We start from the raw sequence: 13,126 nt of genomic DNA on the forward strand, positions 1-13,126 counted from the left end.
CACCCCTAAGACTGGACGTAACAATCCAATCACGGGGGTGCATTTGGCTCGGCACCTGCAACATATTGTCCACTCACACACACAACAAAGGACACACCCACAGAGTGACACTACGACCCACCTATGGGTCGTAACACAAGCAATTAACAAAAAACTGAGCAGAAAATGGAAATGATTTGAATTTTACTGTGGCTGTTTTGCAGTAATTTGTGTTCATATTGTGAAACCATTTACAGCCTGAATGAATCACACACAGATACTTGAAAATGGGACTGAATGTGAGTCTGAGTCTTTATTTTCCAATTTTTATTAAAGTAGAGAAAACTGAAATGAAAACCATTTGTTTTCCATAATGGAATGGAATGACACCCTGAATGCAGATTCATGCACATACAGTCAGAACACATGATCTGTTCTGAGAAGGACTCTGAGGGGAAATAACCATCTCATTTTTATTATTTTCTTTCTTTTCTTTCTTTCTCCTCCCTTGTGAGATTTAAAGCCTGTTACCTCCATCTGTTTTCTTTTCTGTCATCCTAAAAGGATCGAGGGGGAGTTCTATGTTTCACCTGCATTTGTTTTCACCATTCGAAACATTTTCTTTCCACTCGTTTATGTCTGTGTATCTGTAATTCTACCTCAGATGAATCTATAAAACGCTAGATTTGACTTTTGTGGGAGTTTCTTTTCTATCTTAGCTGCCTGAAAACTCACTATGAAAACACAAAAAAACCAGAGAGGAGTAAATACGGGTGAAACTGAATGAATACAGACCCTTTCAATCCCAAAAAGGCTGCAATAAAAATACCACAATCAAAAGGATAAAGCTCAAATATTTACATACATTATGTTCAACTCAAAGTAATTCCATAAAGTCTGAAAGAAAACAACGAAATATGACAACTATAAAGCAACAGACATGGACGTTAGGCTATGCTGTCAAAGCTCCACACACTGATTTTTTTTTTTCTGACCCTGAATATCAGATGGTTTTTAGATTAAAATATCATAAAAGAAAAAATAGACTTTACAGAAACAATAAATAGCTCTGTAGATGTGAATAGTGAACCTGAACACAGAGAAAATTTGGGCACATTTGAAGTTTTCATCTCCATCATCAGTAACAACTTGGACAAACGTCTACATTTAGACATTTTAAGAGTCTCTCCTGGTTTGTTATTTCTGTGAGAATCCACCGCTGTTTTCTGAAGCCGTTTTACCTCCTTTACTGTGTGATTTGTATGTCAGGTGAGCTTGATTCCGAGTCCGAGCAGAAAGCAGAACCGCTCCTGCTCAGTCTAAACAAAGTCATTTTGTGCTCGAGAGGCGCTGAATGAGGGTCCAGGCCTGCGGCGGCAGTGGCAGCAACGGCCATCTTGAATTAAAACGGACAGGAAGGAAGGACGGAAAAGTCCAGAAATACGTCGACAGACTCAATCATCTGTGTCGTCAGTTACAAAACAAACCACAGACTAAAAACAGAAGGAACTGAGAGAGAACCAAGACGTTTAGGTCAGGTAAAAAGCTAAACTTACTGTATATTCACTCTTAAATCTACTACTTATCTGTACATAAATGTGTCAATCAAAGTGTCCGTGAGGAATCAGGAGCGTTTCCACTGCACGTCCAGTTCACCTGCACCGCTTCGGGAAACTTCAGCCAGTATCATGTGTTGTGCAGTGGAGGAAACAGAAGCCCCGCAGGGATACGATGTTCGGGTTGACTTCAGTCCAACTTCCTGTCCAGACCGCTGACAGACCCGCCCACACAGGAGTCCGTGGCAACCTCTCAGCTCGTGGTCAGGTCGGATTTTGGTGGTGGCGGCAGCTCCAGACTCTCAGCCACCTCCCCTAACTCATCCAACAGCTCAGTGAATGCCGGACGTCTGAAAGACTCCACCTTAGAACAGACGACAACAAAGTCTGTGTCAAAAACTGTTTTTATCACTGGAGAAATATCTCTAAAGTAAGGAGGATGTTGTCAAAATCGGATCTTGAAATGATCATTCAGGCCTTCATCTCATCTCGTATTGACTTCTGCAATTCTCTGTTCACTTGTTTCAATAAGACGACTCTCAACAGACTTCAGATGGTACAAAATTCTGCTGCTAGACCAGTGGTTCCCAACATTTTTTGGCTCATTACCCCATTTTAACATCACAAATTTCTCGTGACCCCAGACATTCAAACTTGAGACTTTTTTTTGCTAAAATTAATTTGTTTTTGATAATGTAATAGTTTGCTATACTACATTGCAAATAAACATTAATTTTAGACGACACTGGGTACGGTTACATGATGTTTTTTGAATCCGATTTATTTTTCCAGAAGAAATTAATCCAGAACTAAAGTACTTTCTCTTCTGTTTACATGGAAATGTTAAATCCGAATAAAGGTTTACATGAGAAACGTTTGTTCGGTTCTCGCAGCCTTTCTGTTATCTTAGATTAGCATAGTCACTGCATTCCCATGGTCACATGTAGCCAGTTTTTTAAAAGGTGATTTGTTGTCTTTTGTAAGTGATTTTGTGAAATCCGATTCTCCCAAATTATTTCTTTAGATCCGCGACTTACTGCACTTGTACAATCTTGGGACTGTTGTGTTGACGGAAGTTGGAAAATCTTTTTGTTGGAAGGGATGCATGCGCTAAATTAGCTTTGCTTTACCGTTTTAGCTTTGCATTAGTTTTTATTTCCCAAGCTTTTATTAGTGCAGTAAGTCACATGGCCATGATTTGAGCCTCAATTTGTGATCGTATTGACCCCACTGGACTAAAGTAATGATTAGGGAGAACTGAATTTCACAAAATCACTCATAAAATACTACAAATCACCTATAAAAGTCTGGCTACGTCTTACCATAGGAATGAAGCGATTATGCTAAGCTAGGCTAAGCTAAGCTAACGGAAGGGCTGCAAGAACAAGGCAATCGGTGCACTGCAGTGCAAACTGATTTGCCCACTTATCGAACTCATTAGTGCATGACAAATGAATGAATCAGAAACAAGTGGTGGACTATTCCTTCAGGGTTTTCCAGGCTGGTAGATCCCATCAGAATAGCCCACTGGAACGGTTTGGGTTGACTAGACTGCATTGCATATTCTTCCGCCAGCGCAGAATGTGTGCGTCATCACGATAGGACAAGACAACGAGCATGTGCAGAATGGAAGGAATAAAGTCCAAACGGAATAAAGGGTTTTACATGTCTGAGGAAGAATTTAGACAGGATTCAAAAGTGGATTAAACCAGTGACTTTGATCGGGTTTAAATTTAATCCCAACTTTTCTTTTTCAACTGGAATAAGGTGTTTACATGGGCATCTGAAATAGGATCTAACCTTTAATCAATTTAAACCAGGAATAAAAGTTGTCATGGAAACGCATGGAATGTCAATAACATGTTTTTTGAGGAATACCTGTAACATGAAATAATAACAACCTTTCATGACAAAGATGTTGTAAGAAAACCGCCTTACCAGGTCATTTTTGACCCACTTATACATCTAAGGGTTAAAGTGATAAAACATTAATTCAGTAAAAACTTTTGTTAAACATTTAACCATCACTAACTGAAACATCAGCCTCTGTTAGCTTCCTGTGTCTTCCTGTTCTGTTTGTATGTGCTGTGTTTTTTTCACCTACCATACAGCAGCTGGACGCCAGCTCCAGCAGACACTGAGGACAGTCGCTGACCAGCTCTCTGAACGCACTCACATCCAGCCCATAGTCCTGAAACACAACCACGACACACACTGTATGAACATCTCTACACAACATGTACACAGTAACACTGGAGCAGACAGCGACAAAAGATGAGTCATGTTCAACATGTCCATGTGCCGGAAAAGTGGATGGAACAATGAACACTGTCATGTTCACAGTTGATAACGCCACATTTACACAACATATGCTGCTTCTCACAAGCTGTTTGGACGATAAACACTGATCACTATGAGTTCAGAACATGTGAGGTATGGTGTGACACCAGTTTATTCCAAACTGGACGACAAAACATTATGAAACTCCACGTAAACCAAATCAGCTTTAAAACTACACAAATATTAAACATGACTTCTTCTGAAATGAAGTCAGATTGAGTTTTAAGGCTTGAAAACACAGTGAAGCAGAGTTAAGTTAACTTACATTAATTTAAGTTACGTTATGTTACGATAAATTAATTTACATCAAGTTAAGTTACATTATGTTACGTTAAATTCCGTTACATTAAGTTAAGTTAAGTTACAATTACGTTAAGTTACATTACGTTAAGTTACGTTATGTTACGTTATATTAAGTTAAGATAGGTTAAGTTACGTTATGTTACATTATGTTAAGTTACGTTAAGCTAAGTTAAGATAAGTTATGTTTTGTGAAGTTAAGTTACATGAAGTTAAGTTACATGAAGTTAAGTTACGTTAACCTAAGTTACGTTAAGTTAGGTTATGTTATGTGAAGTAAAGTTACGTTAAGTTATGTTAAGCTAAGTTACATTAAGTTAAGTTATGTTAAGTTACGTTACGTGAAGTTACATTAAGTTATGTTAAGCTAAGCTACATTAAATTAAGTTACGTTACATTAAGTTATGTTAAGCTAAGTCACGTTAAGTTACATTAAGTCAAGTTAAGTTAAGTTAAATTGTTACGTGATGTTATTTTACGTTAAGTTACGTTAAGCTAAGTTACATGAAGTTAAGTTACGTTAAGCTACGTCACGTTAAGTTACATTAAGTTAAGTTACGTTAAGTTAAGTTGTTACGTTACGTTATATTTTCAGGACAAGAGCAAGAATTGATAGTTTGTGCTAAATAGTGAGGGTAGCTTGTGTTTTTACCATTAACCCTTTATCAGGCAACTGACTATTTTTGGTAATTTCCAACGAGGCAGTGACAGCAACAGTTCCAGTGAGGACAGTGAGTCAACAATCTCAGGTCACATGTGGTCTCCAGGTTTGTTCGGTACCATGAAGTAATGGTACTAATGTAAGGAATGATGTTCAAAGGGGTCATGTGGATGTGGACAGGGGTCTGGATCAGCACTGATGTTGGTCTAATGTTCTAAAACACATGTTCCTTTCATTTTATGTGTTTTTCTTGTATTTTTTATTCATACTTCTTGGATTTTTTGTGCCACTTACAGGCAATGAACCAAATATGGTAACTTCACTGACCTTGATTTTCTACATGACAATAAATACATTAGAAAATTTCACAGAAGTAATAAAGTCTTATTAGGTCCTTCAATAACACACCCTAAGAGTGCCCTATAAAGGGTTAAAAAAAAAAAACATTGAAACCATCACTGTGCTCCAGCTTTTTCCTAATTTATTTTTAAGGAAAGTTATTATTTAAAAAAATAAATAAATAAATAAATAAATAAAATTAGAGTGATCATATATTGTTTAACTTTAATTTATTAATGTGTCTTTCTTCTCTTGAGCTGAAGAAAAATCCCTTTCCCTTGGGATAAATTGTCCTATATTTGTATCTGTTGATTAGTGCTGGAATAAATACATCTGTACCAGATTTGATCAGGACCCCCCCCCATTGTAATATTGTGACCATATGCTATCCAATGACAAAGTCTCTGGTTCTATTTGCAGAAGACAGTTATGAAACATGTCTGAAAGCAATTTGTTTTCAAGGGATCAATGAATATGTCACAGTATGAATGGACAGATCAATAACACTAGTCAACAACAAATTTATTGTTTAAGTTTTTTGAGCTGATTTAGGATAATTGTGGTGTGCTGAATCCAAAAATCACATTAATTTTGCTCAATCAGGTCAACTTTCTGAACTATGCTACATATTGGCTTTTTAACATTTTTGCTTACATTTATGGGCATTTTCACATCATATGATACAAAATTCTTTCATATTTCTTGCAATAAACGAGTTCTGAAGATTTTACTTTTGCCAATTTATGATTAATGTTTTTCTTAATATTACAGGTGAATGAAATGGCTTCGACTAGAAGATCTTGCAAAAATAAGCCTGACGTATTCTGCTACATCTGCAGTGAATACACCATTGTACCTAACAGGAATCCTGTTAGAAATTTTTTTTTTTTTCTCTTAAAACCTATTTTGGGTGAGAACTATATAAAAAAATCAACTGATAATGTCACAAAAATGTAATCAATTTTGTGAGAAGATCAAATTTTTCAAAATCAAACTAGCAAAAAAACCTGACCTGATTGAGAAAAACAGATGTCATTTTTGGATTTAGCGGTGCAAAATGGTCCTAATTCAGTTGATAAAACCTAGACAACTTGCAAAAAACATTTGTTTGTAACCCAGTGTAATACTTCACTGACTTTGGCCTGTTTTAAATATTTAATACATCCAATTATTAACTGACAATAATATTAGTTTCATGTATGCACTAAATATTTTAAGCTCATTAATGTGTTGTGAGGCGTCTTCTGCTGTACCTGACTTCTGGGTAAAATCTCAGGGTCTGCAGGGATCCGGGCCAGGATTTCACAAAGTACGATCCCAAAAGAGAAAACGTCCACCTGTAATAAACAACACACAACATGATACTGTAGGTGTAAAAGCAATCAAATTATTAATGTGGATTATTCACCTGAACCCACATTTATCTGACATGGTTTATACTAAAAAGCAAAACACTGACACAAAAGTTTGACTAATTTATTTGTTATTGTTAACATGAGTGATGATCAATATTACTTTTGCATTGTATGTAGTTTAATCATATTTCTGTCAAATGTTTGAGACAACAGCTGAACCAAAGAGTCTAATTATATGTATTATTGTATGTCAGGACTAAATAAATCTGTATTATGCAGTTTATAGTTGAAATGTATGTGTAGAGTATGTGGAAATAAAAAGTTATCTGACCTCAATTTATGAGTTCAAATTAGGCCAGTATATTCACCAACAACACTAGTGTATGTTAAAGTTGTTACTATTGTATACATCGGAACTTCTATAAGAGCATAAAATCTGATTATAGATAAAGTTTGATTTTGTACTGAAACTCTACTGTACTGTGAACTATACTCAGTATTGCCAGATGGGAAATGACAAATTATCGTACCAATCTGACATTGCTCAGGACCATCTGCTTCAGTAAAACATGACCCCATACCATGTATAGTATAGTAGAGCTCATAATGCAGTTTCACCTTTAAACCAGTGGTTCCCAACTTTTTTTTGTCTCCTGACCCCATTTTAACATCAAATCATCAAATTTCTGGCGACCCCAGACATTCAAAACAGAGACTTTTTTTTTTTTTTTTGCTAAAATGAATTTGTTGTAATGCATAGTAATATGTATGTAATAGTTTGCTATACTATGTTGCAAATAAACGTTAATTTTAGAGGACATTTAGTCTATATTCTACTTTAGAATTCTTTAAAAAGCATCTGAAAAGGACTTTAATTCATGAAAAAATGTAAGGCACTTGATTTGTATTTGATGATTTGTAATGTGGATTACATTTTTATTGTTTTTACTTTAGTTTATTATTTCAGTTATATTGTATTTTTTATTCTTTTTTTTGTTTTGTTTTTGTTTTTTTTGTTTTTTGTGTATTGTTCATTTCGGGGGAGGTATTCATATAAGCCTTCTTTTTGGTTTCTAACCTCTCCTGCACAATTTTGTTACTTGTTTGAATGTTGTTGTTATTTTCTATTGCTGTTTTTATTTTGTGCAAATAAATTAAATTAAATTAAATATATAATGTATATTATTATGGACGGAGACAAAAAAGCCAGGTGTAGATTACTGCACAAAGTGAGAATTTTATTTGCCCAAATATAATTAAGTATTATTTTGGGCAGATGTGGTGTATGATACTCTGTTCATGCTTTCTTTTCTTATAATCATCATTTAATAGGTCTTATGTATTTTATTTTATTTTATTGCAGTTTTGTTTGTTTGTTTTGTATTTTTTCTCTCTCTTCTGCCCAGTTTACTCAGTTCTGGTTGTAGTTATTCTTACCATTATAATTATCACCATGGTTGTTACTGTTTGTATTGTTGATACTTTCTTGTGAGGGTCTTCACCACCTTCTTCTTTCTTGCTCTCTCCCCAGATATTACATTATTGGCCTATTACATTTTAACCCCTTCAGCCCTATCAGCCCGCCCATGGGCTGAAAAAATTATATCAATATTCATCTACTATAAAAATATAATAAATCAGGACAATGGATGTTTTTTTCAACTTTTGCTCAAAGTTTAGACCCTAATGTTAATAAAAGTACATCAAAAGTGTGTTTTAGTGCAAACTTTAATGTTCAAACATGATTTTTAATCTTTGTGGGGTGAAATATACGCTATTAAAAATCTCCGACAAGAACAATTCATTTATGCATATCATCGTCAATCTAGCCGAAAAAAAACAGGCGAGGATAAAAAATTCTAATTTCTCTTTTAGTTTGTTACAGTTTATTCAAACATAGTAATAGATACAATATTCTAGACAATGGGAATAGATTCTGTGAGGTCTCTAAATGTCCGTAGACACCAAGAACATCCATATGTACCTTATTATTGTGAAGTAATTCTTCATTTACTTTGGGTATGTCTTTTTAGGCGTTTTTCCCCTAAAAATATGGTCAGGGTTTAACAGGTTGAAAATAGCAATTTTATTACATTATCGGCCGTTATTATGTTTCCAGTTGTTATTACATTATAGGCTTCTACATAAATCAAAAATGAAAATCAGGTCTCCCTTCGAACAACATTTCACTTGAACTGCCGAAACCTTCAACTTTTAGAATCAAAAATCACAATCACATGTTCCTTCAAATAACATTTCACCTGAGCTGCTGAAGCATTAATAAACTTTTAGAATCAATCATGTGTCACTTCAGATGTTTATATTTTGTGTTGCTGTGCTACGTTGTGCGTCGATTGGCTGTAAAGAGGAATGTGAGACAATGCGCAACATCAGGTGCAGTGTAGAATGTATCCTGTTTGTATTTGCAAATAGCCATATATTGAAGGGGTCAAATTATTGTACATTATAGGATTTTTGGAATTATTGATCGTACATCGTACAGAGGGTGAAATTATTGTACAAATACGATAATTATCATACATCTGGCAACGCTGACTATACTACATGTGAACTTATAGGTACTAGTAAAAGCCCAGACTAGTTACTATAAACTTGAACATGTTAATTCATAAGACAATTTGTACCTTAAAACATACAGTTTTATCTCAAAGAAACCAATATATGTGAATATATTCAAGTATTGACCAGGATACTCAAGTTACTTAAGATGAAACAAATCCAGCCATGAATCAACTAAGAGGGAGTTCAGATGGAGTCAGCCCAACCTGGTTTATGTTGGAGGAAATATGGAAATCTGCAGATTCTGTTCATGACCTCGACTGAGCATATTCTGCAAAGAGGTTATTTTTGATGCTATTTTATTATTATTTTTAATTCATGCATTTGTTGTATTGTTGTTTTTAAATATGTGTTCACAAATTTATTTATTTTTTTCAGGTTCTGTACTTTTAGTTTACTTATTTATGTATTTATAAGATAAAATAAAATAAGATTTGATTTGCTTTTGTGTAACTTCATGGCTGGTGTGTCTTCTTAAATGTGGTCAGTAGGGGGTGCTAGTTGAACACTGACAAACCTGTGAACCTGAACATGAACCTGTCGTCCAATAAGACTTTCTTTTACACATTTAGGCTGATCCTGAATCATTTGCATGTTGGTTCGGTCCTTTACACTAAAGAAGACACAATGGTGTTCAAAGTTATTCTGTTTGCACCATGAAAAGACTTAAGTTGATACATTTTTGTTTTGTTTGTGTGTTGTCACTTTAAAAAATTTGGATTGTGCACTGTCACTAGAACATTTGTGCTGTTTTTATTTCACCTTATGCTTCGTGTCCTTCCTCCAAATGTGGGTTAAGCCCACTCTTATACTACAGACATATATTGTTGTACTAGTATTTATATTTATATTATTCTGCTGTTTTTGGACTGAAAAATGAATTTATTTTTTTATTTTATACTATATCTTGGTACATTATGTATATCATATGAGTAATTACTATATACAGTGGTGGCCAACATTTAGATTTTGCAAGCTTCAGTCTTTTTTCCATGTATTTGTGAGTTACAATTATATGCATTTCATATGTTTTAAAGACCTTTGTTAGCAAATAAATCACATTTATGCAGAGTCCATTTGTGTCACTGCGAAAACTTTTGGTGATTAACTAAACAACTGGAAAAGGAATAGAAAAGAATTTTATTGAAATATATACTGTGCTGTTAGTGATGACTCTGAAATAAGAAAAAAAAAGTTCAAATATTTAAGTATAATGGTAACTCTGTGCTGATGGTTGTACCTTGCGGTCGTACGGCTCTCCTCGGAGCATCTCAGGCGCCATCCAGAAGGCCGACCCCACCAGTGACAGCTTCCTGTCGGGGTCCTTCACCGGCAGCTCCACCACCTCCCTGGCCAAACCGAAGTCGGTCACCAGAGCCTCCCGACCACGAGACGTCACCCTGATCAGACAGTTCTACAGACACACAGATGATACATAAGGTAAGGTAAGGTAAGGTAAGGTAAGGTAAGATAAGATAAGATAAGATAAGATAAGATAAGATAAGATAAGATAAGATAAATTGTGGTAAGATAAGATAAGATAATTTAAGGTAAGATAAGATAAGATAAGATAAGATAAGATAAGATAAGATAAGATAAATTGTGGTAAGATAAGATAAGATAATTTAAGGTAAGATAAGATAAGATAAGATAAGATAAATTGTGGTAAGATAAGATAAAATAATTTAAGGTAAGGCAAGATAAGATAAGTTAAGATAAGATAAGTCAAGATAATTTAAGATAAGGTAAGATAAGATCATTTCAGGTAAGTTAAGAATAGATAAGATAATTTAAGGGTTAACTCTTTCATGCATGAATTATGAGAACCTTAATCAAGATTTTTTTCCGGAGTGTTTTTATTCCTATTTAGACATGAAAAAAACAATACGATTGAATTTTTTTATGAATCTATTTTTCACAGAGTTACAAAAATGTCCACTCAGCTGGACAGCATGCATTTGATTTTTGAAGCAAAGAAACATATATTTAAAACCCATCATCATAAAGTGATAGACTGTGATAGACTTTTTAATGCAGCTAATCTCATGTTTTCACACATTTTATCATATTCTAATACTAGTTATGGAGTTAATACACACACTTACACACACACACACACACACACACACACACACACACACACACACACACACACACACACACACAAACTTTTGGTTTGAGAAAATTAGCAGTTGGTTTACACTCAAACATGTTAGTGCAGATCAGGTTTATCAAGAACAGCAAAGTTACAGTCGTGGTCTGAATTCCAGTGTAGATGATGCATGAGCATCCACTGTGTTTGTTGATATCCTCCTGAGACCCAGGAAAGTGAACATTTTTAGCTTTTTTTTTTTTTTTTTTTTTTTTTTTTTTTTTACATTAAACAGTCATCTTGATTGGAAACTGCATAATGCAACAGTTTTTTCAAATACATTTTTCAAATTATTTTCATTTATTTATTTTTTAATGGAATGTCCTTCGCAATGAACAGCAGTGTTTTTTGTGAAACTGTCAAACTTTTGTCCTCTACAGAGGACAAAAATGCATTGCTGGGTCTCAGGAGGACATGGAACTAAAACAACTAAACCCATGAATATACAAGTGAACAGCTGGAGAATAGGTGTCCACTGTAGTGACCACTATGTATGAAAGGCTTAATGCAGGGGTGTCAAACTCATTTTAGTTCAGGGGCCACATACAGCCTAAAATGACATAAAGTGGGCCGGACCAGTAAAATAATATAAATAATAGGATAAGAACGTTTGACTGAAAAAAGTAAATTCCATAATGAAAATGTTTACATCTACGAATTGTACTTGAACATAACATGAACAATATGAACCAGAAAATTCGTCAGTAAAATAACTGCAATAGTAACAATATTACACCTTAGTTTATCATTTATACATGTGAATCATAACTTACAGATCACAGTGGCTCTACAAATACATAAAACATTAAATAACAGACAGAATATTATTAAAATTCCACATACTTCTCTTAAGACATTTCAGATATTCACATTTTTTGTAAAAGGCTAGTCTGTAAATGTGAACATTTTTGAGTAATTTTACTTCTTTTTACACTAAAACAAAGAAACAAATGTGCAGTTTTCATTATTTATAGCTTATTATGATAGTATTTTACTGTTCTGATCCACTTTAGACTGAAATGACCTAAAATGATTTTAACTTCCTTGATTGTTAATATCTTCAGCATAATTTTTGTATTTCACAAATTCCTCCCAGGGTTGAACACAGATTGAACCTGTTGGCGGGCCAGATTTGGCCCCCAGGCCACATGTTTGACACCTGTGGGTTAATGTAAGAACTGAAGTGATTTTGGTTATTATCAAGAAAACATGGAACATTGATAGATATCAGCTCTGAAATTTAACTACTATGAGCTATTTTTTTTTTTATTATTATCATTATATTTGTCCAAACAGATGTACCTTTAGTTGTACCAGGCATTAAAATGAACAAGAAACTGAAGAAAACAAGGGTGATCTAATACTTTTTTCCATGACTGTATATACACAGATGTACCATCACATCCTGCCAGCAGAGGGCAGTGTAAGGCTGATAGGAAAACACCAGCAGCCTTCTAGTGTGGTTTCCAGACACTTCTCCTGACATTTAACATCTTTGAGTCTTTCACTATCCTTCTATTGAATATGTCTGCACTCCTTGGAACTAAATGAACATCCGGCATCCAGACAAACCGTTCCTCTTCAGTTCACCCGTTTATCAATAGGTTCAATAGCTCTGTCGTCAGCATACTAAATAATTCATCCTGACCCCACGCTCAGATCTGACAACAGAGCCTCACTTTGGCTTCCTGGGTGGTACAGAGGAAGGACACACTCACTGATCTGCTCACATATAGAAGGTTAATAGTTTATAGTTTGTGTAGAAAAGGTAAACGGTGGTTCAGCGTGTTTGGAGCTGAGATGGAGGTGTGAAGAGGCAAACAGCAGGAGGTCGGAGTTGTGTAACGACAGTGGGCAGAACAGC

At 34.7% G+C, this 13,126-nt stretch overlaps 1 protein-coding gene across 2 annotated transcripts in view; it reads right to left on the reverse strand.

Moving 5' to 3' along the window:
* Window positions 1-261: 261 nt before the first annotated feature.
* The window catches only part of LOC115426474 (dual specificity testis-specific protein kinase 1), a 97,124-nt gene continuing 84,259 nt past the window's right edge, over window positions 262-13,126 (reverse strand). For both annotated transcript variants that reach the window (XM_030144615.1, XM_030144614.1), the window contains 4 exons: window positions 10,351-10,524; window positions 6,429-6,512; window positions 3,640-3,726; window positions 262-1,899 (listed from right to left, as the gene is read on the reverse strand). In XM_030144615.1, the coding sequence (XP_030000475.1) occupies window positions 1,789-1,899; window positions 3,640-3,726; window positions 6,429-6,512; window positions 10,351-10,524 (456 nt within the window). In that variant the 3' untranslated portion in view covers window positions 262-1,788. The remainder of the gene's footprint in view (window positions 1,900-3,639; window positions 3,727-6,428; window positions 6,513-10,350; window positions 10,525-13,126) is intronic.

Source organism: Sphaeramia orbicularis, chromosome 9 (assembly GCF_902148855.1).
Source record: "Sphaeramia orbicularis chromosome 9, fSphaOr1.1, whole genome shotgun sequence".
NCBI lineage: Eukaryota > Metazoa > Chordata > Actinopteri > Kurtiformes > Apogonidae > Sphaeramia > Sphaeramia orbicularis.